This window comes from Panthera pardus, unplaced genomic scaffold (genome assembly GCF_024362965.1).
Source record: "Panthera pardus isolate Hobbes unplaced genomic scaffold, ASM2436296v1 HiC_scaffold_27, whole genome shotgun sequence".
In the NCBI taxonomy this organism is placed as follows: Eukaryota; Metazoa; Chordata; class Mammalia; order Carnivora; family Felidae; genus Panthera; species Panthera pardus.
The window spans coordinates 1,123,902-1,150,015 of NW_026526843.1; the positions used below are offsets into that span (position 1 = coordinate 1,123,902).

The following is a 26,114-nucleotide window of genomic DNA, read 5'->3' on the forward strand; positions in this document are numbered from 1 at the left end:
AAGTTCACTTACCTATAGACATGGATGAGGTCATAGCCTCAACAGCACTAACATTATACTGGCCTTCGCCCTAGCTGCTATGTATGATGTAGACACATCTATCACCCCCCTATCCTGTATGCTATAATTTCCATATGGATTACATCTATATACTTACCAATACACATAAGAAAATGCTATAATTTTTTGCTTTAAGTGGTCATATGTAGTTTTAGAAAATTATGAGGAAAAAATATTCCTTCATATTTACCGAGTTATTTAGTATTACCAATGCAGCACTTCCATTCAGATCACTTCTCTTCAATCTGAAGAATTTCCTTTAGCATTCCTTATGGTGCAAGTATGCTGGAAATAGATTCTCTTCATTTTATCTTATTTGAAAATGTCTTTATTTTGTCTTCACTTTTGAAGGCTAATTTTGCCGGACATAGAATTCTGGGTTCAGAGGTGTTTTTTTTTTTCCTTTTAGTACTTTCCAAATATTATTTGACAATCTTCTGGCATTCGTAATAGCTGAGTTTCGATTCCATTGAATTATTCTTCCCCTGGAGGTTATTTTTCTCTGGCTGTGATTTTTTTCATATTTATCCTGTTTGGCGTTTACTGATCTTCCAGGATCTGTACATTCGTTTTTACAAATTTGGAAAGATTGTGGTCATTATTTCTTTAAATAAATTTTTTACCCTATTCTCTATCCCCTTTCCCAGGTCTCTAATTACAAGAATGTTTGACCTCTTGGTATTGTCCCACATACCTTAATGTTTTCATCATATTTTTTTCTTTCTCCCTCTCATCTGTAGGTTGGATAGTTTCTATTGACCTATCTTGAAGTTCACTGACCTCAAACTGGAATTTCTAAGTCACAGTATACGTATTTTTATTTTTAATAGATAGCCAGACTTTTGCCCCCAAATAAAGTTATAATTCACAGTCCTACCAGTCATATATGAAAGTGTAATTTCCCACATTATTGATATCTAGACATGGACAGTTTTTAAAAATCCTGCCAATCTTGTGGGTGAAAAGAGGTGTCTCAATGTTTTTTAAATTTTATTTTTAAATTTTAATTCCAGGATAGTTAAGAGTGTAATCTTAGTTTCAGGTTTACTATATAGTGATTCAACACTTCTATACAACACCTGGTGCTCATCACGACAAGTGCACTCCTTAATCCCCATCACCTACTTCACCTATCCCTCTATCCAGCTCCCCTCTGGTAACCATCAGTCTGTTCTCTATGGTTGAGTCTATTTCTTGGTTTCTCTCCCTCTCTTTTTTTTACTTTGCTCTTTTGTTTTGTTTCTTAGATTCCACATATGAGTGAAATCATACGGTATTTGTCTCTGAATGACTTTTTTCATTTAACAGTATATACTCTCTAGCTCCATCCATGTCATTGAAAATGGCAAGATTTCATTCCTTTTTATGGCTGAGTGATAATTCATTGTGTGTGTGTGTGTGTGTGTGTGTGTGTGTGTGTGTACCACATCTTCTTTATTCATTCATTTATTGATGGGCACTTGGGTTGCATCCATATCTTAACTATTGTAAATAATGCTGCAATAAACATAGGGGTGCGTATATCTTCCAATTAGTGTTTTCATTTTCTTTGGGTAAATACACAGTAGTGGAATGACTGGATCATATGGTAATTCCATTTTTAACTTTTTGAGGAATTTCCATACTGTTTTCTACAGTAGCTATGCCACTTTATATTCCCACCAACAGTACATGAGAGTTCCTTTCTCTCTGTATCCTCGCCAATACTTACTGTTTCCTGTGTTTTTTTATTGAGCCTCAGGCAAGGGAAACAAAAGCAAAACAACAACTGTTGGAACTACATCAAAATAAAAAGTTTCTGCACATCAAAGGAAACCATCAACAAAACAAAAAGACAACCTACTGAATGGGACAAGATATTTGCAAATGATATACCCAATAAGGGGTTAATATCCAAAACATATAAAGAACTTCTACAACGCAACACCAAAAATATAAATAATACAATTAAAAAAAAATGGGCAGAGAACCTGAGTAGACATTTTTTCAAAGAATGGACATACAGATGGCCAACAGACACATGAAAAGATGCTCAACATCACTAATCATCAGGAAAATGCAAATCAAAACCAAAATGAGATATCACCTTATATCTTAGAAGGGCTAAAATAAAAAAGATGAAAAATAACAAGTGTTGGAGAGGATGTAGAGAAAAAGGAACCCACATATACTATTAGTTAGGAATGTAAATTGGTACAGCCACTGTGGAAAACAGTGTGGAGGTTCCTCAAAAAATTTAAAATTGAAACACCATATAATCTAATAATTCCACTACTATCTACCCAAAGGAAATGAAAACACTAATTTGAAAAGATATATGTACTCCTATGTTTGTTGCAGCATTATTTGGATACCACATCTCTTTATACAATATGTGAGTTAAAACTTCAGTGAGCAGGGGCGCCTGGGTGGCTCAGTCAGTTAAGAGTCCCACTTCGGCTCAGGTCATGATCTCTCCATTCCTGAATTCAAGCCCCACGTCAGGCTCTGTGCTGACAGCTCAGAGCCTGGAGCCTGCTTCGGATTCTGTGTCTCCCTCTCTTTCTGCTCCTCCCCCACTGATGCTCTGTCTCTCTGTCTCAAAAATAAATAAACATAAAAAAACTTCAGCGAGCAGTCCTTTGGAATATATTCAGGCCTGAAATTCTCAGAGTCAACTGGATTACCAACTGTAGCTTACCACTGTGGTTTTGATGTCTCTATTTCTTTAAGCACTTGGTATTTTTTCTTCTTCAAGATTTTCAGTTATTTATTATAAACATTTAATAATATCTATCCTATGTAATGGTGGACAGACCTGTTAATTTCTTTTTTAAAATTTTTTTAACACTTATTTATTTTAGAGAGACAGAGCGTGATTGGGGGTGGGGCAGAGAGAGAGGGAGACACACAATCTGAAACAGGGTCCAGGCTCTGAGCTGTCAGCACAGAGCCCAATGTGGGGCTTGAACCCACGAACCACGAGATCATGACCTGAGCCGAAGTCAGATGCTCAACCGACTGAGCCACCCACCCAGGTGCCCCAGACCTGTTAAGTTCTTTTTTCACTTTTTAAAGTTTTTATTTCAATTCTAGTTAGTTAACATACACTGTTGTTATACTAGTTTCAGGTGTACAGTTTAGTGATTCAACACTTCCATACGTCACCCAGCGCTCATACGACAGGTGCACTTCATAATCCCCATCACCTATTTTCATCCATCCCCTCACCTCCCCTCTGGTAACCATCAGTTTGTTCTCTGTAGTTAAGAGTCTGTTTCTCTCTCTCTCTCTCTCTCTCTCTCTCTCTCTTCCCCTATTTTTTTTTTTGTTTTCTTAAATTCCACATTTGAGTAAAACCATATGGTATTTGTCTTTTTCTGACTTATTTCACTTAGCATAATACTCTCTAGCTCCATCCATCTCTTTGCAAGTGGCAAGACTTCATTTTTTTATACCTGAATAATATTACATTTTACACACATACACACACACACACACACACACACACGCACACATCACATCTTCTTTATCCATTCATCTATCAATGGACACTTGGGCTACTTTCATATCTTGGCAATTGTCAATAATGCTGCTATAAACATAGGGGTGCATGTATTCCTTTGAATTAGTGTTTTGTATCCTTTGGGTAAATGCCCGGTAGTGCAACTGTTGGATCATAGGGTAGTTCTATTTTTATTTTTTGAAAAACCTCCATACTGTTTTCCAGGGTGGCTGCACCAGTTTGCATTTGCACCAACAGTGCAAGAGGGCTCCTCTTTCTCTACCTCCTCTCCAACACCCATTATTTCTTTTCTTTTTGATACTAGCCATTCTGACAGGTGTGAGGTGGTATCTGAATGTGGTTTTGATTTGTATTTCCCTGATAATGAGTGATGTTGAGCATCTTTTCATGTGTCTGTTGGCCATCTGGATGTTTTCTTTGGAGAAGTGTCTATTCATGTCTTCTGTCCATTTTTTAGTTGGATGATTCACTTTTTGGGTGTTGAGTTTGATAAGTTCTTTATAGATTTTGTATACTAACCCCTTATCTGTTAAATCATTTGCAAATATCTTCTCCCATTGCATCAATTGTCTTTTAGTTTTGTTGAGTGTTTCCTTTGCTGTACAGAAGCTTTTTAATCTTGATGAGGTCCCAATAGTCCATTTTTTATTTCATCTCTTTGCCTCAGGGAACTTACCTAGAAGAAAGTTGCTATGGCCAATGTCAAAGAGGTTACTGCCTGTCCTCTCTTCTAGGATTTCTATAGGCTTCAGGTCTCACATTTAGCTCTTTAATCTATTTTGAATTTATTTTTTGTGTCTGGTGTAAGAAGGTGGTACAGTTTCATTGCTATGCATGTTGCTGTTCAGGTTTCCCAACACCATTTGTTGAAGAGACAGTCTTTTTTCCATTGGATATTCTTTCCTGCTTTGTCAAAGATTAATTGACCATATAGTTGTGGGTTCATTTCTGGGTGTTGTATTCTGTTCCAATGATCTATATGTCTGTTTTTGTGCCAGTACCATACTGTTTTAATCACTACAGCTTTGTAACATAACTTGAAGTCCTGGATCCACTTTTACTGTAAAACAATTGCATGAATCTTAAACTTATAATAGGTGAAAATTTAGTCTCAATTTATTGAGAAACGTGATATGTACATATAAATTTGTAGAGCCCTTGAAATAACAACATGATTTACTAAAATGTGGTTTGTTATAATCTAATCAAGAGATTTTGTGGTTTGGGTATGGATAGGTATGAAACATTTGAAAGATATGCCAATTATGCCAGGAGAGATATTCAAGTATAAATGGACAGTGACTGTAGAAGATGGGCCGACTAAATCAGATCCTCGGTGCCTGACTCGATATTACTCAAGCTTCATTAATCCAGAGAGAGATCTAGCTTCAGGACTCATTGGCCCTCTCCTCATATGCTACAAAGGATCTGTAGATCAAAGAGGAAACCAGGTGAGTTCTTCTCTTTCCAAGCCCTGGGTTTGATGGACCGATGATGAAGATGAACTTCTAGATATTTGTTATACTCTCTCAGTGTATGTCCCCTAATAGCCTCCAGAAAAAACAGTAGCTTGCAATATTGGCCAATAAAAGAAATGAGCTGGGTTTTTCACAGCTGTTATTGAATTTAGTTTGGTGTAATAAACTTGTCTGCTGGAGGGATAGGAGAGCCTGGGCTCTAGAACATTTCTATAATACTCATTCCCAGCCTAGAATTCCACATTCTGGGGGTTCTTGGCCGGCTCAGTCAGAAGGGCACGTGACTTTCGGGGTCATGAGTTTGAGCCTGTCATTGGGTGTAGAGATTACTTAGATAAATAAAACTTTAAAAAATTTAATTCCACTTTCTATAGGTGGTCTTGCTCATTTTTACATGCTGAGCTACCACCCATATTTAGATGCCCCACAAATGTATATCATAGTGTAGCCTTCTCCCCTGGATGTCTCATCACAGGTGACTCAAAATTAACTTATGTGCAGCGTCTAGCATAGCGCATGGCATGTAGTAGGGATTCCATAAATATTTGTCGAGCAAAATACAGGAAAAGATATAAGATCTTTCAGAAATGTTGAAAATTTAGACCACTTACGCTGCTTTAAAAAAAATAAGGTTGAGTTGTCTGAATAAGAAAAGCCTAATGCTTGTCAAAAACTCATTGCCTGGATCCAGAATAACTCAGTGCCATATTGCTGAGGCTTGACTACATGTCCATGTGGTTATGTATGAAACATAGGATTTGTACTAGTCTGAGAACATTTCATTTATTTAGGGAATAAAGCATGTGAATTTTAAAACATGTGGCACACAAATCGAAGAGGCAAAAATTTGGTCAAGTACCAGTCCTTAATTTTGTTTTCATAATTATAGTTTTTCTACTAGTTTTTGGAAAAGGACTGAAATGTACCTGTATATTTTCCAGCATTCTCCCCTCAGCATTTTGGTTTCTGTAGTGCTAGGTTATGCAAATTGAAATTTACACCTACTAGTGAAGTTCACACATTAAGTCTTAACAGATTCAGTTAACAAGTACTAACTCATAATTTTGGTTCATATAAAAACTGCTTTTCTGAAAAGAACTTTAAAACTTTTAAACAGAAAACTTAAGGGGCACCTGGGTGGTTCTGTCAGTTAAGCATCCAACTTCGGCTCAGGTCATGATCTCACGGTTTGTGAATTCAAGCCCCATGTTGGGCTGTGTACTGACAGCTCGGAGCCTGGAGCCTGCTTCAGATTCTGTGTCCCCTCTCTCTGCCCCTCCCCCATTCGTGCTCTGCCTCTGTCTCCCAAAAATGAATAAATGTTAAAACAAAATAAACAGAGGGGCGCCTGGGTGGCTCAGTCGGTTAAGCGTCCGACTTCAGCTCAGGTCACGATCTCGCGGTCCGTGAGTTCAAGCCCCACGTCGGGCTCTGTGCCAACAGCTCGGAGCCTGGAGCCTGTTTCAGATTCTGTGTCTCCCTCTCTCTCTGATCCTCCCCTGTTCATGCTCTGTCTCTCTCTGTCTCAAAAATAAATAAAATAGACGTTAAAAAATTTTTTTTAAAAAATAAACAGAAAAGTTAAGATATTTGTGTTAGTTAACATTTTATGGTCCATTTTAACTTTGTTATTTGATTTCTGTTTTCTGTTTTTATTTTTTTATAGATTGGTAGCTTTGTGGAAGGACACTTGCCTGTTGGAATTTTAGGAGAGGCATTAATCTTACTTGATTTGACTAACTTGTTTAAGAAAAACACTGAATAATCACTTGAGTCTTTAAAGAATGAAAATCCTCTAATCTGAACTTGGAGGAAATGAGGCTGCAGACTGTACCAAAAAATCACTCAGCATTTGACTTTGGGTCCAGAAGAAACTAAGTTGGTGGGTCCAGTCACCCTCTTGCCTTGAGGGCACATCTGCTCTAAACATATACTCACTGTTTGCAGCACCCGCTCCTCCCCCCAAGCCCTGGTATGTGCCATAATAGTGACCTTAGGGAGAAATGGAATCGAACCAAAGGATTCAGTATAGATATAGCACATGTATGCCATCACTTCGTGCAGACTGCTAATTCCTACCTAACAAGACTCATAGCATTTCTCTCTTTCAATATGTACAATTAACAGATGATGTCAGACAAGAGAAACGTCATCCTGTTTTCTGTATTTGATGAGAACCAAAGCTGGTACCTCACAGAGAATATGAAGCGCTTCCTCCCAAATGCAGATGCAGTGCCGCCCCACGACCCGGAGCTCCAGGTCTCTAACATCATGCACAGTAAGTAAAGCAGCACTTGAGTCCAGTGGGTGATGGATAAAGGAAAACTGAAGCCACCAAATGGATGTCCAGATTAATTGATATGCCAGGCAAGAGTCTTATTTCCTTAAAAATTGTTAACATATGAACATACAAAGTTTTCTGTAAGTACATAAATGTGATCATATAATGCATACGCTTTTGTCTTTTAGAAGATATCAAGCATTCGGAGAACTTTATTCTGAAGGAGTAAATCAAATAAGACACAACTTTCATTTATCCAAATATGCATAATCCATCCTTAATATAAAATGCATGTGGGGCACTGGTAGAGCATACAACCTCTGATCTCAAGGTTGTAAGTTTGAGCCCCTCGTTGGGTGTAGAGATTACTTAAAACTAAAATTGTATTTATTTATGTATGTATTTATGTATGTATTTATTTATTATTTTTCTTTTTAGTGAGAGAGAGAGAAAGCACAAGTGAGGGAGAGAGACAAAAAGAATCTTAAGCAGGCTCCATGCTCAGTGCAGAGCCTGACATAGGGCTCAATCCCAGGACCCCGGGGTCATGACCTCAGCCAAAATCAAGAGTCAGACGCTCAAGCAACTGAGCCACCCAGGTGCTCCTAAAACTAAAATTTTAAAAATTATTTTAATGCATTCAATTGGTAAGTTACACATGAACTACAAAGGGAATGCAATTTTAGACATGTAAACCCATTGCTAGCTACAGTCAAATTAATCAAGACTCTGTACATTAAAAAGAAATCTTTTTTTCTAGCTTTATTGAGGTAGAACTGATGAATAAAAATTATATATATTTGGGGCGCCTGGGTGGCTCAGTCGGTTAAGCATCCGACTTCAGCTCAGGTCACGATCTCGCGGTCCGTGAGTTCGAGCCCCGCGTCAGGCTCTGGGCTGATGGCTCAGAGCCTGGAGCCTGCTTCAGATTCTGTGTCCCTCTCTCTCTGCCCCTCCCCCATTCATGCTCTGTCTCTCTCTGTCTCAAAAATAAATAAACGTTAAAAAAAAAAATTATATATATTTAAGGTATACAACATGATTTTTTTATGTTTATTTGGCTGCCTCCTCCCTTTTATCTCTCCATTTCCTCCCAAACTATACCTTCCCACTAAGGATTCCACATCCTAATAGCCCATGTTAAAACGTGTTTCCTCCATGATTATACAACCATATGTGAACACATATATATATTGTGTTAGTCTGCAAGGCCTACCCTAACCTTTAAAGGACCACAGACTGAGTGACTTCATGGCAGAGAGTTACTTCGTCACAGTTTTGGAGGCTAAAGATCTAACATCTGGGTGTCAGCAGAAGGGGCCTGTGGACTTGTTGATGGCCACTTTCTGTATCCTCACACGGTCTTTCCTCTGTGCGTGCACATGTCTGGGTACAAACTTCTGTTCTTAGGGCCACCCTCAGACCTCATTTGATGAATTACCTGTTTAAACACCTGATCTCTGAACACAGTCACATTCGGAGACACCAGAGGTTAGAACTTCAACATATGAATTTGGGGAGGAGCGCAGTTCAGCCTATTACATATACACATACATGTGTGTGTTTTATACATACACACACAAATCAGAATGGTCAACAACATAATTTAAAAATTTCAATCTCACTACAGGAAAATGCAAAATAGAATACCAATGCTGTGACACTTGCTATCTATCAGACTGGCAAAATGATAAGACAGTAACACAATTATTCCTCGTGGGCTTGTGAGCACAAGGGTATGCTCATGCAATGGTAGTACACAAGTAGTACAGTATTTTGAAACAGATCTGATTGAAACCATTAAAATTAAAAATATATGCATTTGCCATTCTGGTTCTGGTTAAGATGGAATGAGCACATTTCACCCTGTCTGTCCCACTGGATGACTGAAACTCCTTAACAGCAGATAATTGGGGAAGGAAGCTAGAAAGATTTCAAAGCACGCATATTACAAGTGAAGAAATGAATGCAGATTTAATGTAGGATATCTTTGGGTCAGGCAGGGGAGGAAAATGTGTGGCTTTGATGAAACTTGAATGCCGTAGCCCTTGCTTGTTCCATTTGGGCCAGCAATTCAAAGTGGGGAGGAATATCCCACCAAACTAGGGGAGTCTCCCCCCAAACCAGAGACCTCCTTCCCTCTGGCTCCTTTCCCCTTAATACGAGGAATTAAGATGCTGTAACTTTTTGGAAACTCAGTTTTTTGGGGTTTTATTTGGGTAGGTTTGGGGGTCCACACCATTTCTATCCCCTGGGGAAAACACAATGAGGGAGAAAGTAAACGGGGAGGAAACCTCTCCTTTCCCACCTTCGCCTTTAGCTTCTTGAAAATGGACCCCTGGGGAACAAATCTGCCAGGTTTTATTTTTAAAAACTTAGAAACAATCAAAATGTCCCACAGTAGGCAAATGGTTAAACAAACTGTGGTACATCCACACACTTGAATACTCAGCAATAAAACAGAATCAACATTGATACACAAAACATGAATGAACCCCAAAGGCATTAAGCTGAGTGATAATATCCAGTCACAAAAGGTGACATACTGTGTTATTTCATTTACAAGGGCATTCTGGGGAAGGATGGAAAATAGAATAGTGGTTGTCAGAGCTTGGGTGGAGCCGGAGCTTGACTCTTTGCAATGAAGGGCTCCAGTACAATGGAGTTTTCTATGTTGAATGAGATGTTCTGTATCCTGATTGTCCTCGTGGCTACACACATTGGTGTATGTGCTGAAACTCACAGAACTGTGCTCCAAATAAGAACCAATTTTACTATGTAAATTTTTAGAATTAAATATATATACCTTTTGATCCAACATTCCTACTGCTGGGATATATCTCATGGGAGTAAAACGCCAGTACATGAGGACAGATGTACAGGGATGTATTGTAGTAGTATTTATAGTGCCTAAAACAAATAAACTAAAGTCAAAGGTAATGCCTATCATTAGAGGGATGTTTCAATATATTGTGGCACACCCATAATATGAAATATCATGAAGCCATTAAAAAGAATGGATCAGAGCTGTACCCACCTACTTAAAGCAATTTCTGTTAAGTATTGTTGAATAACCTAATGGAGATGCAGAAAAAGTATATGTAATATGACCTCATTTTTGTAAAGTAAATAATGACCACAAGAAAGAAAGCATAGACATGTATATATGTATATGTAGAGAGTGATATGTTTTCAAGGCAATGTGATATGTTCTAATCATTCTGGGCTAGGGCTCTTAGTATTTCTAATCATATCTCTATCACTTTATTCCCACTTTGTTTCAAAAACAAAACTATGTAAGTTATGTCAAGAAAATGTGGCAATACAAGTCTAGAGAAGGAATACATGTTCTACTTTTTTCAAGTCCAATCTGACCATCTCTCTCCTACGGGGGGCATGTAGCCCACTGCATGGGATTTATTAGTACTATCAGATTTTGTGTTTCCTATTTTTTCTGAATTTTTCATTTTTTTCTCCTTTGTTGCTTTCTTGATTAAGCTATTTTTAAACTCCATCTTTTTCCTTTACCATTTTGGAAGTTATGCACACTTCTATTTACTTTTGGGGACAATTGCTCTTTAAGTTTTATTTATTTGATAGAGGGGGGAGGGGCAGAGAGAGAGGGACAGAAAATCCCAAGCAGGCTCCACGCTCTCAGCTGTTAGATGCATGGCTCAAACCCATGAACCATGAGATCATGACCTGAGCCAAAACCAAGAGTCAGACACAAACAATTGAGCCACCCAGGTGCCCCTGGGGAGGATTACTCTTAAAATACTGCCCTTCGTACAAAGTCTGAGGTTGTTCTTTGCCTTGTTTCATTTCCAGATATTCCAGAAATATAATTGACATATAACATGGTGTAAGTTTAAGGTGTACAACATGTTTATTTGATATAATTATATATTGCAAAATGATCACCACCATACTGTCAGCTGACACCTCCATCATGTCACATAATTATCATTTCTTTTTTCTAGTGAGAACATTTCAGATCTACTCTCTTAGCAACTTTCAAGTACATAATACGGTATTATTAACTATAATCACCATGCTGTAAATTAGATCCCCAGAACTTATTTGTCTTATAACTGATATTTTGTACCCTTTGACCAACATCTCTCCATTTCCCCCACCACCCTCCTGGTAACCACCATTATACTCTCTGTTTCTATGAATTCAGCTTTCTTAGATTCCACATATAAGTGGAATCATACACTGTTTGTCTTTCTGTCTCTGTCTGATCTATTTTACTAATGATCACATTTCCCTAATGATTAATGATGATGAGCATCTTTTCATGTACCCATTGACCAATCAACAGTTGGACACTTAACCAACTGAGCCACCCAGGGACACCTTCCTCTGCCCTTTTTAAAAATCAGAGGTTTTTTTTTGTTATTGAGTTTTATGAGTTCATTATATATTTTGGATATTAAGCCCTTACCAGATAAATGATTTGCAGATATTTTCTCCTATTCCTTAGGCTGCCTTTTCATTTTGTTGATTGTTTCTTTTGTTGTGCAGAAGCTTCTTAGTTTCATGTCATCCCACTTGTTAATTTTTCCTTTGTTGCTTGTGCTTTTGGTGTCATATCGAGAAAAATCATCACCAAAACCAATGTCAAGGAGCCTTTTCCCTATGTTTGTAGGAGTTTTACACTTTCAGGTCTTATGTTTAAGTCTTTAATGCATTTCAGGTTAATTTTTGTGTAGGGTGTAAGGGTTCAGTTTCTTTCTTCTCCAGATGCCTATTCAGTTTTCCCAGCACCACTTATTGAAGGCATTACCCTTTCCTCATTGAATATTCTTTTTTAAAATTTATTTATTTTGAAAGAGGGAGAGAGAGCACAAGCAAGCGTGTGAGCAGGGGAGGGGCAGAGAGAGAGAGGGAGAGAGAGAATCCCAAGCAGGCTCCCTGCTGTCAGCACGGAGCCCGATGTGGGGCTCCGTCTCACAAACTGTGAGATCATGACCTGAGCTGAAACCAAAAGAGTCGGATACTTAACCGACTGAGCCACCCAGGAGCCCCCTCATTGAATATTTTTGATTGCTTTGTCAAATATTAGTTGGCCATATACTTAAGGATATATTTCTGGGCTTTTGATTCTCTTCCATTGGTCTATGACTATTTTTGTGCCAGTACCATACTGCTTTAATTACTACAGCTTTGTAGTGTGGCCTGAAATCAGCCATTGTGATGCCCCCAGTTTTGTTCTTTCTCAAGATTGTTTTGGCTATTCAGAGTCTTTTGTTGTTCCATATGAATAGTCATATTTTCAGGGTGCCTGGGTGGCTCAGTCAGTTAAGCATCTGACTCTTGGTTTCGGCTCAGGTCATGATCTTGCAGTTCGTGGGTTCAAGCCTTGCATCAGGCCCACACTGACAGTACAGAGCCTACTTGAGATTCTGTCTCTCTCCTCTCTCTTGGCCCCTCCCCTGTTCACATGCTCTCTCTCTCTCTCAAAATAAATAAATAAATAACCTTTAAAAATAAAAAAGAAATGAGTAGTCATATTTTCCATCAGCACTTAGCAAATAGCTCATTCTCTTTTGCTACCAGTTTGAAATGCTGCCTTTATCACGCATTAAATTCCCATGTATATCTGTATCTCTTTCTGGACTCTATATTCTGATTGACATATTCATGTATACCTGTGGATGACCACACCTTCAATTACAATAGACTTATAATATCTTTTAATGCTTTGTAGGGCAAGAAATTTGATTCTCGCTTAGTTGCCCTCAGCTACAGTCTGAGCATTGCTTAGTAGATTTGTGAACCACTCTGCAGAATAGACAGGCACTTATTGAATAGATAGATAGATATATGTATGGAAGAGGCTTTCAGAAATAATTCCCTTTATAGAAGAAAGTCACTGTTACTTTTGTTTAGCTTTTTATTTAGAAATAATTTCAAACTTACAGAACTTCTACAAGAATATTATAGAGAACTCCCATATACCTTTTACCCAGATTCATTAATTTGTTTAAAACATTTATTTATTATTAAGAGACAGAGAGAGATAGAGCATGAGCATGGGAGGGGCAGAGAGAGGAGGAGACCCAGAATACGAAGCAGGCTCCAGGCTCTGAGCTGTCAGCGCAGAGCCCAAATCGGGGCTTGAACTCACAAACCACGAGATCATGACCTGAGCCAAAGTTGGACGCTTAACCAACTGAGCCACCCAGGCTCCCCGATTCACTAATTTTTAATATTTTTCCTTATTTACTGTATCATTCTCTTTTTTCTCCATATACTTTCATTGCTTATTTTCCAATTCAGAACAGGTTGCAGACATCATGCTGTTTTATCTCATAATACTTCATTTTGCATTCACTATGAGTACAGATATTTTTTGAAAAACTTTAACATTGCTACAATACAATTATCTAATTGGCAGCCAGTATTCCAATTGTATAAATGAAGGCCGTCTTTTGTAGCATTTCCCTCTCCAGTTCACGGAGGGTTAAAGTCTATGACTCTTCTCGCTTTGCGACTGGGAGCTAGGCGACCAAGTACTAGCGATGTACTGTTATGGAAAGTATTATAGCGCTACCTCTCCTTGGGAATAAGGTAATGGGCTTAACCCGTCATTATTTCTCGTCATATCACGACAACCCAAAATAATAAATCAAATGTCTTGTTACCGTTTGGTTTGCAGGCATCAACGGCTATGTTTTTGACAACTTGCAGCTGTCAGTTTGTTTGCATGAGGTGGCATACTGGTACATTCTAAGCGTGGGAGCACAAACTGACTTCCTGTCTGTCTTCTTCTCTGGGTACACCTTCAAACACAAAATGGTCTATGAAGACACACTTACCCTATTCCCATTCTCAGGAGAAACTGTCTTCATGTCAATGGAAAATCCAGGTGAGCTATTTATATTATTCTCTTACTAACAGCTGTGATCCTTTGCTCGCTGTTCATGTGTTCACGTGGGAGCGGATACTGAATGGTCCAAGCGATGTTAGTGATTGCAAGGCATTTTAATGACAGCAGCGCATCAAGTATTTAACTTAAAGTCTTTCCTCTAAAAAGTGCCTTTACTTACCATTGCCCAAAATTTTAAGTGTGCTTACTAAACTGTAGTGGTGAATATATATTTATAGATGCAGTTACCATGTGTGAGCTGAACATGTTTCTGTGTGCTTTGTGAACACTTGTACTGTCATCTGAATACCACCGAGTAATCTCTCTTGGTACACATACCCTCAAACCACTGGGGAGCCTTTGGGATGGTTGTGGCTGTCACTCTCTCATCTTCCTTCTCCATCGGTAACCACTGCAAGGCTTTTGACAGCATCGGCTGTCAGCAAAAACACTGACGTGGCCTAAATCCAACACAGATTGTTGCTACATTCATACAGCTTAGTAACGAGTGCTAGGCCACTCCATGCTCTCGTCCTTCACACCTCTGTTGTCTGCGGGGAAGAGCATGTCAGATTGTAGTTCTTCTCTTACACTGAAGGCCTCTCTGGACATAAACTCTCAAAGGGAAATTTCTGGGGAATAAAAACCAGTCTCATCCTATATAAACATATATTCACCTTTATACCCAGAAACTTATTGTACTTACAAGTGATGGATTTTTGTGGAAAGTGAGTCAAGAAGAACCTGGCAGGACTCCAGCAGTATCTCTGGAAGTGTCTTGTACATTTATGTCTTTGTTATCTGTTTTCCAACTAATTTTCAAACTCGCTGAGGACAGAGACCTTGTTTATCTTATTCATCACTATATCCCTAATGTATATAGTTCCTGGCCTGTAGTAAGTGCTCAATAAATATTTCTTTCAATTAACAAATGAATATGTACCAAAAAGATGATAAAACATTATGTATAATATGGTTATAAGTGTCTAAACCAAAGAGAGAAATTGTGTGTATGTGTATGTATGTGTATAGGCAGAGAAAAATATTACAAATAACAATATTTTATGAAGCTTTTAAACTATTTTGGTGATTACTTAAATTCTACAGACAAATTAAAATGGCTTTATGTGTCTTGAGGGAAAAAAATCCTAATGTAATATCATTATTTACAAATCTCAAGCTAAATAAAGCCCCTAAAGATTTCCTGTGTTCAGAAAGGTAAAGTCTGATTTCTTTTGTCTGTTTTTTTTGAGGTAAAATTCACGATTTTAACCATTTAAAAGCGTACAATTCTGTGGCAGGAGACTGGTCTATACCCACTGACCCAGTCTCAAACTTGACTGGACATGATTTGCCTGCGGCAGAAGGTGAAGGAGGGGATTGCCAGCCGGTGTCCCCAAGGGAATTATAATTCAACGTTGTGCAACCATTACTATTATCTAATTCCAGAATATTTTTATCACCCCAAAAAGAGACCCTTTACCATTAAGAAGTCACTCCCTATTCCCCCTTCTTTTAATTTTCTCTGCAACTGTAACTATATCTCCTTTTTTATTCCAAATTTTATACACGTAGAATTTCTTATTTTTATTTGGTTATTTATTTTATTGAGTTTTTCATCAAAGAATCAGCTCTTCTTTAAGCTGTTCGATTGAGATTTAATTAATTATGCTTTACATTAATCTTTACTCGTGCATGTAATACAAAAAGATGTTCTCATTAAAAACTTTGCACCAATACAGATAAAACTACAGTCCTTCTTGATCACTGTTCCAATCCCAGGCCCTTCTCACAGTTTGGTGTATGTCATTCCAAACCTGTTTATGGAGTTTCGTTTTCCCTTTTCTCACTCAACTACTATCCTCCTTAGGAAGAAGAAGGAAGTGGTTGTGTCTAAGTTATAACAGTAGAATTTTAAGAGTCAAAAACCTTATTTGAATTACTCATTTCAGCTCCAGTCTTGATCTACTCTGACCCAACATCGTTTCACACCATCAAAATTATGCTTTAAATGTCATGAAATTGGGCTCCCAATCCACAAACTTATGATATAGTTATGTCCATATTTTTAGTGAAACCACATTATTATGACTATGTAAATGTTCACTATGGAAGCAAATAGAATTACATTTCTTCTTTTTATAACTTGTTTAGCTGAAACTTCTAATTGTTTTACTGTTCTTGTTGTAATGTTTTCCCTTTAGTTATTCTCTTTTTTATTCAAGAGTGTTGTCATACAACATATTCTTTTTCACTTAGAAACTGACCACCTGGACCCATGCATCCTCCCCCCCCCCCCCCCCAGTCTGGGCTGTTTTTTTTTCTAGATCTGAAAATCAGTTATTAATTCGGGACTTTTCTTCAGCGCTGATTTCCTGTATCCCGTGTCATCTTATTTTTAAATTTACAGTATACTCCTTTATTTTGGTAGAAAACATTCTCCCACCACCTCCTCAGCATGGCTGCTTTAAAGGTAGATTTTCTAAATCCTCGTATGATATAAAATGTATTTATTCTCATTTACCATCGGATTGATTATTTGCACATAGAGTGCAATGTGCATTAATTCCAAAATGCATTTGACCATAAAGACCTTTTCCATGGGTATCCCATTATCTCTTAGGTGTCTATGGAAATATACTTTGAGGAAAGTTTTTCCTTTGTCACTGTAAAATTCCTTCACTTGAATAATCTTGTTTACAGCAGAAATTAACATTGCTAGCACAGTAGAGGGATTTTCTATCATATGTATCCTAAAGTCTTACTCCCTTGTGCTTACTTATCCTGCAAATTGATGACAATGGAAGCTAGTCATTGATATATGATTTGGATACATTATTTGATAAGGGAGATACTATTAGCTTCATTTCCAAATTAGAAAAGTGGAGCTCAGAGAGATCAGTTGATTTGCTCAGTTGATTTGCTCAAAGTCACACAGCTGGTAAATGGTAGAGCTAGGATTTGAACCCAGGCAATCTGACTGTAAGAACCTGTGCCATTATGTAATATAGCAATAATACCTAGCCTACATACAGTTTCAGGGATTAAGTCACTATCATCATCAAAGAGTTCTGTGTGACTATTAGGACTCCCCACTGTTGTATATGTTAATTATATTTCTCCATTTTTATTCCAATATCTGTTCATTTGTAATCACAACCCTTTCTTGTGATCACAGACAGATATACCACAACAGCGTCAATGCAAAAAAGCACTTTCACTACCATTGTTGGACTGTTTTATGTGCCAGGGATTTAACCTAATGACTTGTAATACAATGGTACCGACTACTATTTTTTCATTATCTAGGAATAGAAGAGAACGACTAATACATAACTTGCTTGGGATGTGGGTTGTGAGTAACCAGAGTCTTTTTCTTCTTCCAGGTCTATGGGTGCTGGGGTGCCACAACTCAGACTTTCGTAACAGAGGCATGACAGCTTTACTGAAGGTTTCTAGTTGTAATGGGAACATTGATGATTATGATGAGGATAGATATGAAGATATTCCGGCCTCCCTCCTGAATGAAAACAATGTCATTGAACCCAGAAGCTTCTCCCAGAATTCAAGACACCATAGCCCTAGGCAAAAGCAATTCAAAGCCACCACAACTCCAGAAAATGACATAGAGAAGATTGACCCTCAGCCTGGAGAAAGAACACAGCTGCTTAACGTACAAAGTGTCTCCTCTAGTGATTTGCTGATGCTTCTGGGACAGAATCCTACTCCACGTGGATTACTCTTATCTGATTTCCAGGAAGCCACACATGAAGCAGATGATCATTTACTTGGAGCTATAGAAAGACACAAGGGCCCATCTGCAGTGGCAGATCTCAGACCAGAGCTCCATCACGGTGGGGACAGAGTATTTACCCCTGAGCCAGAACTAAAATTAAGATTAAATGAGAATTTGGGGACAACTGTAACAGCAGAGTTGAAGAACCTTGATTTAAAAATTTCTAGTTCATCAGACAACCTAACAGCTTCACCAACATTTCCATCAGACAAGTTGGCAGCAGGTACTGAAAAGACAGGTTCCTTAGGACCCCCAAATATGTCAATTCACTTAAATAGTCATTTAGGTACCATTGTATTTGTCAAAAATTCATCTCACTCTATTGACCCTGGTGTACCTTTGGGCTGGAGTGAAGGAGACAATGATTCCAAGATGTTAGAAGCAGCTTTAATGAATAGTCAAGAAAGTTCACTGGGAGAAAATGTATTATCAGTGGAGAGAAATGGGTTATTTAAAGAAGACAGAGTTCATGGACCTGCTTCATTAATTAAAGATAATGCTTTATTCAAAGTTAATATCTCTTTGATAAAGACAAACAACGCAACAATTAACTCAACAACTAATAGCAAAAATCATGTTGATGTCCCAACATTATTAACTGAGAACAGTACATCAGTCTGGCAAGATACTATATTAGAAAGTAATGCTGAGTTTCAAGAAATGGCTTCTTTGCTTCATAATGAAACATTTATGGACAGAAATATTACAGCTTTGGAGCTAAAGCATGTGTCAAATAAAACTACTTCATCAAAAAATGTGGAAGTGGTCTACCAAAACAAAGAGGGCCCGGTGCCACTAGGTGCAGAAAATCCAGGTCTCTCATTCTTCAAGACACTGTTCTCACCAGATTCAGCAAAGTGGATAAAATGGACCCATGGCGAGAACTCCCTAAGCTCTGGGCAAAGGCCCATTCCAACACAATTAACATCTTTAGGATCAGAAAAATCTGTGAAAGATCAGAAGTTTTTGTCAGAAAAGAAGGTGGTAGTAGGAGAAGATGAATTTACAAAGGACACAGAACTCAAAGAGATGAGTTTTCCAAACAGCAAGAGCATGTTTTTTACTAACTTGCCCAATGTCCAAGATAATGGTACTTACAATCAAGAAGAAAAATCTCAGGAAGAGATAGAAAGAAAGGAGAAATTAACCCAAGAAAATGTGGTTTTGCCTCAGGAATATACAGTAGCTGACACTAAGAATTCCCTGAAGAACCTTTTCTTACTAAGCACTAAGCAAAATGTGGAAGGTTTAGATGAGGGGCCATATACTCCAATACTTCAAGACACCAGGTCATTAAATGATTCAGCACATAGAGCAGGGATTCACATAGTCCATTTCTCAAAAATAAGGGAGGAAGAAAACTTGGAAGGTTTGGGAAATCAAACAAAGGAAATGGCAGAGAGGTTTTCAAGCACTCCAAGGATATCTCCTAATCCAAGTCAGCATAATATTCTCACTCAGCGTGGTAAGCGGGCCTTGAAACAATCCAGACTCTCACTAGAAGAAACTAAGTTTGCAAGGGGGGTAATTTTGAATGACACCTCAACCCAGTCATCCAAAAACATGAACTTTTTAATGCATGGAACCCTCACAGAGATAGAGGAGGACAATGAGAAAGAAAAAGGGGCTGCCACTCGGTCCCTCCAATCAGATTGTTCTATGGGGAATCAGGGCACCATTCAAATGAATGACTCTGCATTACCCATTGCAAAGGAAACAGCATTTCCATCAATCAGACATACAGATCTGACCAAGATCCCATCCCAGGACAACTCTTCTCATCTTCCACTGTCAGCCTGCACTTATACCTTCAGGGAGAGTTCTGGGGTCCAAAAAAGCACTCATTTCTCACAAGGAGCCAAGAGAAATAAACTTTCTGTAGCCTTCCTAACCTCAGAAATGATTGTAGGTCAAGGAAAGTTCAGCTCCCTAGGGAAGAGTGCCATGAACCAACGCATGTCCAAGAAACGTGAAAACACTCTTTTGCAACAAGGCTTGTCTGAAGCATCTGGCAAAGTTGAATTACTCCCTAAAGCTCATGTTCATCAAGAAGACTCTTTCCCTACAAAAACTAGCAATGATTCTTCTGGCCACCTGGATCTTATGGAGAAGACCTTCCTTCAGAAAACACAGGGACCTGTTAAGTTGAAGAAAATAAATGGACCTAGAAAAGTGCCCTTTCTGAAATGGACAACAGAGAGCTCTGAAAAGATTCCCTCTGAGCTGCTGGGTCCCCTTGCTTGGGATAACAACAATGCCACCCAGATACCAAGAGAAGAGTGGAAATCCCAAAAGAAGTCACAGAAAAACATAGCTTTTAAGAGCAAGGACACCATTTTGCCCTTGGGCCCTTGTGAAAACAGTCCTTCAGTAGCAGCAATAAATGAAGGACAAGGTAAACTCCAAAGAGAAGCCACCAGGTCAAAGCAAGGAGAGACTGGAAGATTGTGCTCTCAGAACCCACCGGTCTCAAAACGCCATCAAAGAGAAATAACCCTTACTACTCTTCAGTCAGAGGAAGACAAAATTGAGTATGATGATACGTCCTCAATTGAAATGAACAGAGAAGATTTTGACATCTATGGTGAAGATGAAAATCAGGGCCTCCGCAGCTTTCAAAAGAGAACACGACACTATTTCATTGCTGCAGTGGAGCGTCTCTGGGATTATGGGATGAGTAGATCTCCCCATGCACTAAGAAACAGGTATGAGTACATTGATTATTCCTTTGTCCTGCTATTGCCACATTTGACTTTACCAGATGCTGAAACAATATGAAAAACACAGCTAATCTGCAGGAATAAGTCTCCAAAGGTTGCTTTATAGAAGAACCCTGAAATCCAGGAAGCAAAGTCTAGATGGAGCTGAGGAGTAAATAGGAGGTTAGATGATGACACCAATAATGAGAGTTACAAAAGGGTAAATGGGTCAAGGTCAAGAAGCATCAATGGGGAACAGGAAGAAAGTCAGCCTCACCTATCAACCTTGTGAGCTGCAGGAGTAATCTTAATCTTGTGAAAAGGTTCTGAGAGAAGCAGGAGGAAGAAGTAAAGTGTGTGGTAAAGATGTTGAGGATACACAGAATGTTGTTTTCCATGGTACTGGGGATCCAGGGAGCAAAGTGGGAGGATTTGATTGTTAGGGAAGCAGAGAGAGATTGGGCAGGGAAGAGAAAGCACAGAGAAATTTGGAAGATAAGGAGAGTCTTATGGAGAGCCGATCAGTCAACAAGTATTTATTGAGCACCTACTCTATACCAGACACTCTTGTATACACTGGGGTGCAGCAGAATAGGAGCTTACATTCTATTGGGGGGAGCAAGAGGTAATAAATTAGCGGAAAAGTAAATAGAGGAATCTTGATGGTGCTCTTCAGGAGGTAGAATCTAATACGATAGAGAGTGCCTTGGGGTGTTACTTTAGCTGTGTTGGTCAGAGAAATCCTCTGTGAAATTGAGACCTAAATGCTGAGAAGAAGACACTTGATGAAGCTCTGAGAGATGCTTCCAGGCAGAGGGAACAAGGAATGCAAAGGCTCTGAGAATGAAACAAGTTTGAGGAACAAGAAAGGACCAGTCTGACTGGAGTAGAGTGAAGAACTGGGGTGAGGGGGGTGGTTATGGGAGACGAAGTAGTAAAGATGAGCAGTGGTAAGATAATATAGGTCCTAGAGAAAGGTTAGGTGCCTTCTTCATTACTCATTGTCACATTCTGACCTCTCTGTCTACCTCAAGTGGGCCCTTATTGCTGCATAGCAACTATAGAATATTTCCCTAATCTACCGACTTTCCCACTGTCCTGGACCCTTCCCCTGCATTTTCTTTTTCCTTAAATCTCCAACCCCCTTTACCCATTCTCCAATAGCCCTTCTCATTCATAGCCAATGCCTATGCAATGAACGTCCCAACCTCCAACACATTTATTGACATCCGTAACCATATACCGTCTTCATGCTTATGGCAATAAATAATCATTGCTCCTAAGGCCAACCTCTCCAGTTTCCTAGTCAACCATGTCCAACTTTCCATTATAGTGCATTTTCATCCTATCCAATTCTCAGTTCATAATCAAATTCTTGTTATTTTTTGAAATTATAACCAGCAGTATTCTTTGATGGATTAGATGTGGTTGTGAGAAAAAAAGATGAGTTAGGAATAACTTCGGTGTTTAGAGTCTTGTAACTAAAAAGAAGGAATGGTCATTGACTGCCACGGAAAACACTGGACAAACAAAAGATTTGTGGAAGGAGCAGAAATTAAGAGATTAATTTTGTACATGGTAAGGTAGTTTATATATGAATTTCAAGTTCAAGGAAGATATCTTAGATGGAGATAATACAACTTGATATTATCTGCATAAGAGTAGACCATCATGAGAATAAGTTTAGACAGAAAAGAGGAGAGTTTAAAGAACTAACACTTAAGTTTACAGAGAAAGATTGACAGTGAGGTTAGTGAAAAAAAAAAAAAAAGATAGAAAATTGGTGTCAGACCGGATGAGAGCACACAGGATGGAGTAATCAGAGTTCCTGGGTGGCTGTCAGTTAAGCGTCCAACTTCAGCTCAGATCATGATCTCACAATTTGGGTGTTTGAGCCCCACATCAGGTTTTGCACTGAGAGCACAGAGCCTGCTTGGGATTCTCTCTCTCTGCCCGCCCCTGTCCCTCCTCTTACCCTCTGTCTCTCTCAAAATAAATAAAACTTTAAAAAAAGGAAATAGTACTGAGAGTTCAACTAAGACAAGGGCTGAGAATTAGTAAAGATCATCCGTGATTTTGAAAATGTATTTTTAATGGAATAATGGAGATAAAAAAGACTTTTTGAAGTGGCTTAAAGGGAGAATAGGTGGAAAAGAATCCAGCTACTGGTATCCAAATCAGTGGCTACCACTCTGGTCTAAACCATCCTCAACTCTCAACCAAGTTATTGTAATAGCCTCTTAACTGTACTTTCAGCTTCCAGCCTGGCCCTTATACAGTCTTTTCCCTACACAGAAGCTAAAGTAAATTTTCAAAGTGTAATTCTGATTATTGTTCTCTGCTCCAAATCTCCTAGTGGATTTCCTTTCTACCCTTGGTAAATTCCAAAACCTTCACCATGGCCTTCAAGTTTCTGAGATTTGACCCACTGAAACGTCTCTGCTCTCATATCCTACCATTGTTTCCTGCTCACTCTGTTCTAACCACATTGCCCTTATTGTACTTCCTCAGATAGAACAAATATATACCTTTCTCTAGGCCTTTGCACTTTGTGTTCTCTTCTTAGAATTTTCTTCTTTCGATATCCTAATGTTCATCCTCTCACTTCTTTCACATTGCTGCTCAAATTTCATTTTATCAGTGAGGCTTTCCCTGAACACTGTGTATGCATACAGCTCCTACCACACTTTTTCACTGCACTTACTAGCACCTGAAATATTATACATTTACTTGTTTATAGTCTATTTTCCCCAACTAGAAACTAAGTTCTTGAAAGCACAAATTTTGAAGGTGTTGTTCAATGGTATATCCCCAAAACCTTAATCAGTTCCTGGCATGTGATAAATGCTTAAATATCTATTGAATGAATTAGTAAATGATGGATGTAGGGAGGCAAGAGCAGGTCTCTCATGTATGTCTGAACTCCAGAGAATGCCAACTGAATGGTAGCACAACTTCCATGAGCCAAAATAGAGGCAGGGAAACCAGCAAAGGGGCCATTACAGTCATCTGGAGAAGACAGATTATTTAGACCAAAATTGTGGTGGGGAAAATCAAAAGAAATGGAAAGGTGTTGAGTATAATTTGAAAATAAGCAGACAGGACTTGCTGTTAGGTTGAGTATGGGGGCAATGGAGAGAAGGACTCAGATAAAATTTTAGGTTTTTTTTTTTAGTTATTTTTTTCCTAAGCAACTAGGTGGACAATGATGACATTTAATGAGATGTGGAAGGCTTGAGGTAGAACAGATTTATTTGAGGAAACACTCAAGGGTCTGTTTTTAACATGTTTACTTTGAGATGCCCACTAGATGCCCAAATTGAGATGTTGAGTAGTCAGTTGGATATATGAGTCTGGAATCCAAGGGAGAGCTCTGTGCTAAAGACAAATAAGCTTGGGAGCCATAAGCATCTTGATAGCATTCAAATAAGACTCAATGGGTCCATCAAGAGAGTAAAAGTAGATGTAAACCATGTCCACTTTAAGCTGGGTCCCCAGAGGTCTACATCCTCAAGGTAACAGTAAGCCAGTTAATTCACTTCATTGACTTGCAGCCCAGTTTTCTGCCATCTGTGTTGTCCATGAAATCTCTGGGTTTATCTTGAAGGTCCAAAACGGCTTCATTCACACATCTGATGCCTTGGCGGAAAATAATGGAAATCTAGACTTGCTGGGACTCTTGACCAGAAGGCCTACATGTAACCTTTCTAGCATGAGAGTACCAGGATAATCAGATTTCATACATAGTGGTTGGCTTCTTCCAGAGAGAGCATACCAGGAGAACTGAGCACTGAGTGACTACATATGATATCATGAGGAGCAATTCTGACTTAACAGAATTGAAAAGTACAACAAAATGGTTGCTGTTTTAAGCCACTAAAGTTTTGATGTAATTTGTGATACAGCAACAGATAGAGGAGATGTAAAGGATAGTGTGAAGGATTTACCTATTTTTTTAAATTTTTAATGTTTATTCATTTTTTGAGAGAGAGACAGCACGAGCGTGGAAGGACAGACAGAGAGGGAGACACAGAATCCAAAGCAGGCTCCAGGCTCTGAGCTGTCAGCACAGAGCCTGATGCGGGGTTTGAACTCACAAACCACGAGATCATGACCTAAGCCCAAGTTGGATGCTTAACTGACTGAACCATCCAGGCCCCAAGATTTACCTATTTTTAATTGAAATTGCAGAAGGAAAGGAAAGAGTGATTAGAGGAGAAGCAATAATTGAAGAGGTAATGGCTTAATATTTTCCAAAATTGAAAAAATTCATGAATGCACAGATTCCGGGAGCTCAACAAACCCCAGAGTGAATAAAAATGTCAACACCTAGGAATGTTTCATCAGAGTGAAACTTCAGAAAATCCAAAAGTCTTAAAAGCAGCCAAAGAGGGGCACCTGGGTGGCTCAGTCGGTTGAGCATCCGACTCTGGATTTCGACTCAGGTCATCATCTTTCAGTTTGTGGGTTCGAGCCCTATGTTGGGTTCTGTGCTCATAGTGCAGACCCTGCTTGGGACTCTCTGTCTCCCTCTCTCTCTGCCCCCCCCCCCACTTATGTGCATACACACACACACTCTCTCTCTCAAAATAAATAAATAAACATTCTTTTAAAAGCAGCCAAAGGAAAAAGACAGCATACATTCAAATGAGATACAGAAAGGTGACTTTTCAATAGTGCTAATTAAACATAGAAGACAGGGAAATGATGTCTATAATGCATTGAAATACAATAACTGCCAACCTAGAATTCTATATCCATCAAAAATATGATTCAGAATTCAAGGCAAAATGGGACATTTTCAGACAAACAGAAACCTAAATCTCACCACCAGCAAAAACCCAATAAAAATATTCTAATGATGTAGTTGAGACAATAGGAAAGTGATAATGAAAGAAGTAAAAGGCAAAAAAGACTAAAAAAGTAAAGAAAGGATAAATTATGGATAAGTATAAATATTGTTTGTATAAAGAATGGCGAAATCATCTTATGAGGTCTAAGATATAATTGCTTTTTTCACAATGGGTTTGGCACCAAAACACAGGTGTCATGAAAACCATCCCTAAATCTAAGCCAAAATTGGAAAGGAAAAAACTCATATCAACACTGTCATCATTGGATGCATAAATTTGGGCAAATCTACCACTCCTAGCCATCTGATCTACAAATGTGGTGAGATCAACAAAAGAACCATTGAAAACTTGAGAAGGAGGCTGCTGAGATGGGAAAGAGCCCCTTCAGGTATGTCTGGATCTTGGACAGACAGAAGGCTGAAAGTGAGTGTGGTATCATTACTGATGTCTCTCCTTGGAAATCAGAGACCAGCAAGTATTATGTGACTATCGCTGATGCCCCAGAACAAAGATACTTCATCAAAAACATGATTACAGGCACATCTCAGGCTGATTGTGCTTCCTGATT

The 26,114-nt window shown here is 38.7% G+C and overlaps 1 protein-coding gene across 3 annotated transcripts in view; it reads left to right on the forward strand.

Annotated features, from left to right (window-relative positions):
- F8 (coagulation factor VIII) overlaps positions 1 to 26,114 on the forward strand; it is a 121,488-nt gene that overhangs the window by 53,712 nt on the left and 41,662 nt on the right. For all 3 annotated transcript variants that reach the window (XM_053891943.1, XM_019439357.2, XM_053891942.1), the window contains 4 exons: positions 4,802 to 5,016; positions 7,171 to 7,321; positions 13,989 to 14,198; positions 17,585 to 20,699. In XM_053891943.1, the coding sequence (XP_053747918.1) occupies positions 4,802 to 5,016; positions 7,171 to 7,321; positions 13,989 to 14,198; positions 17,585 to 20,699 (3,691 nt within the window). The remainder of the gene's footprint in view (positions 1 to 4,801; positions 5,017 to 7,170; positions 7,322 to 13,988; positions 14,199 to 17,584; positions 20,700 to 26,114) is intronic.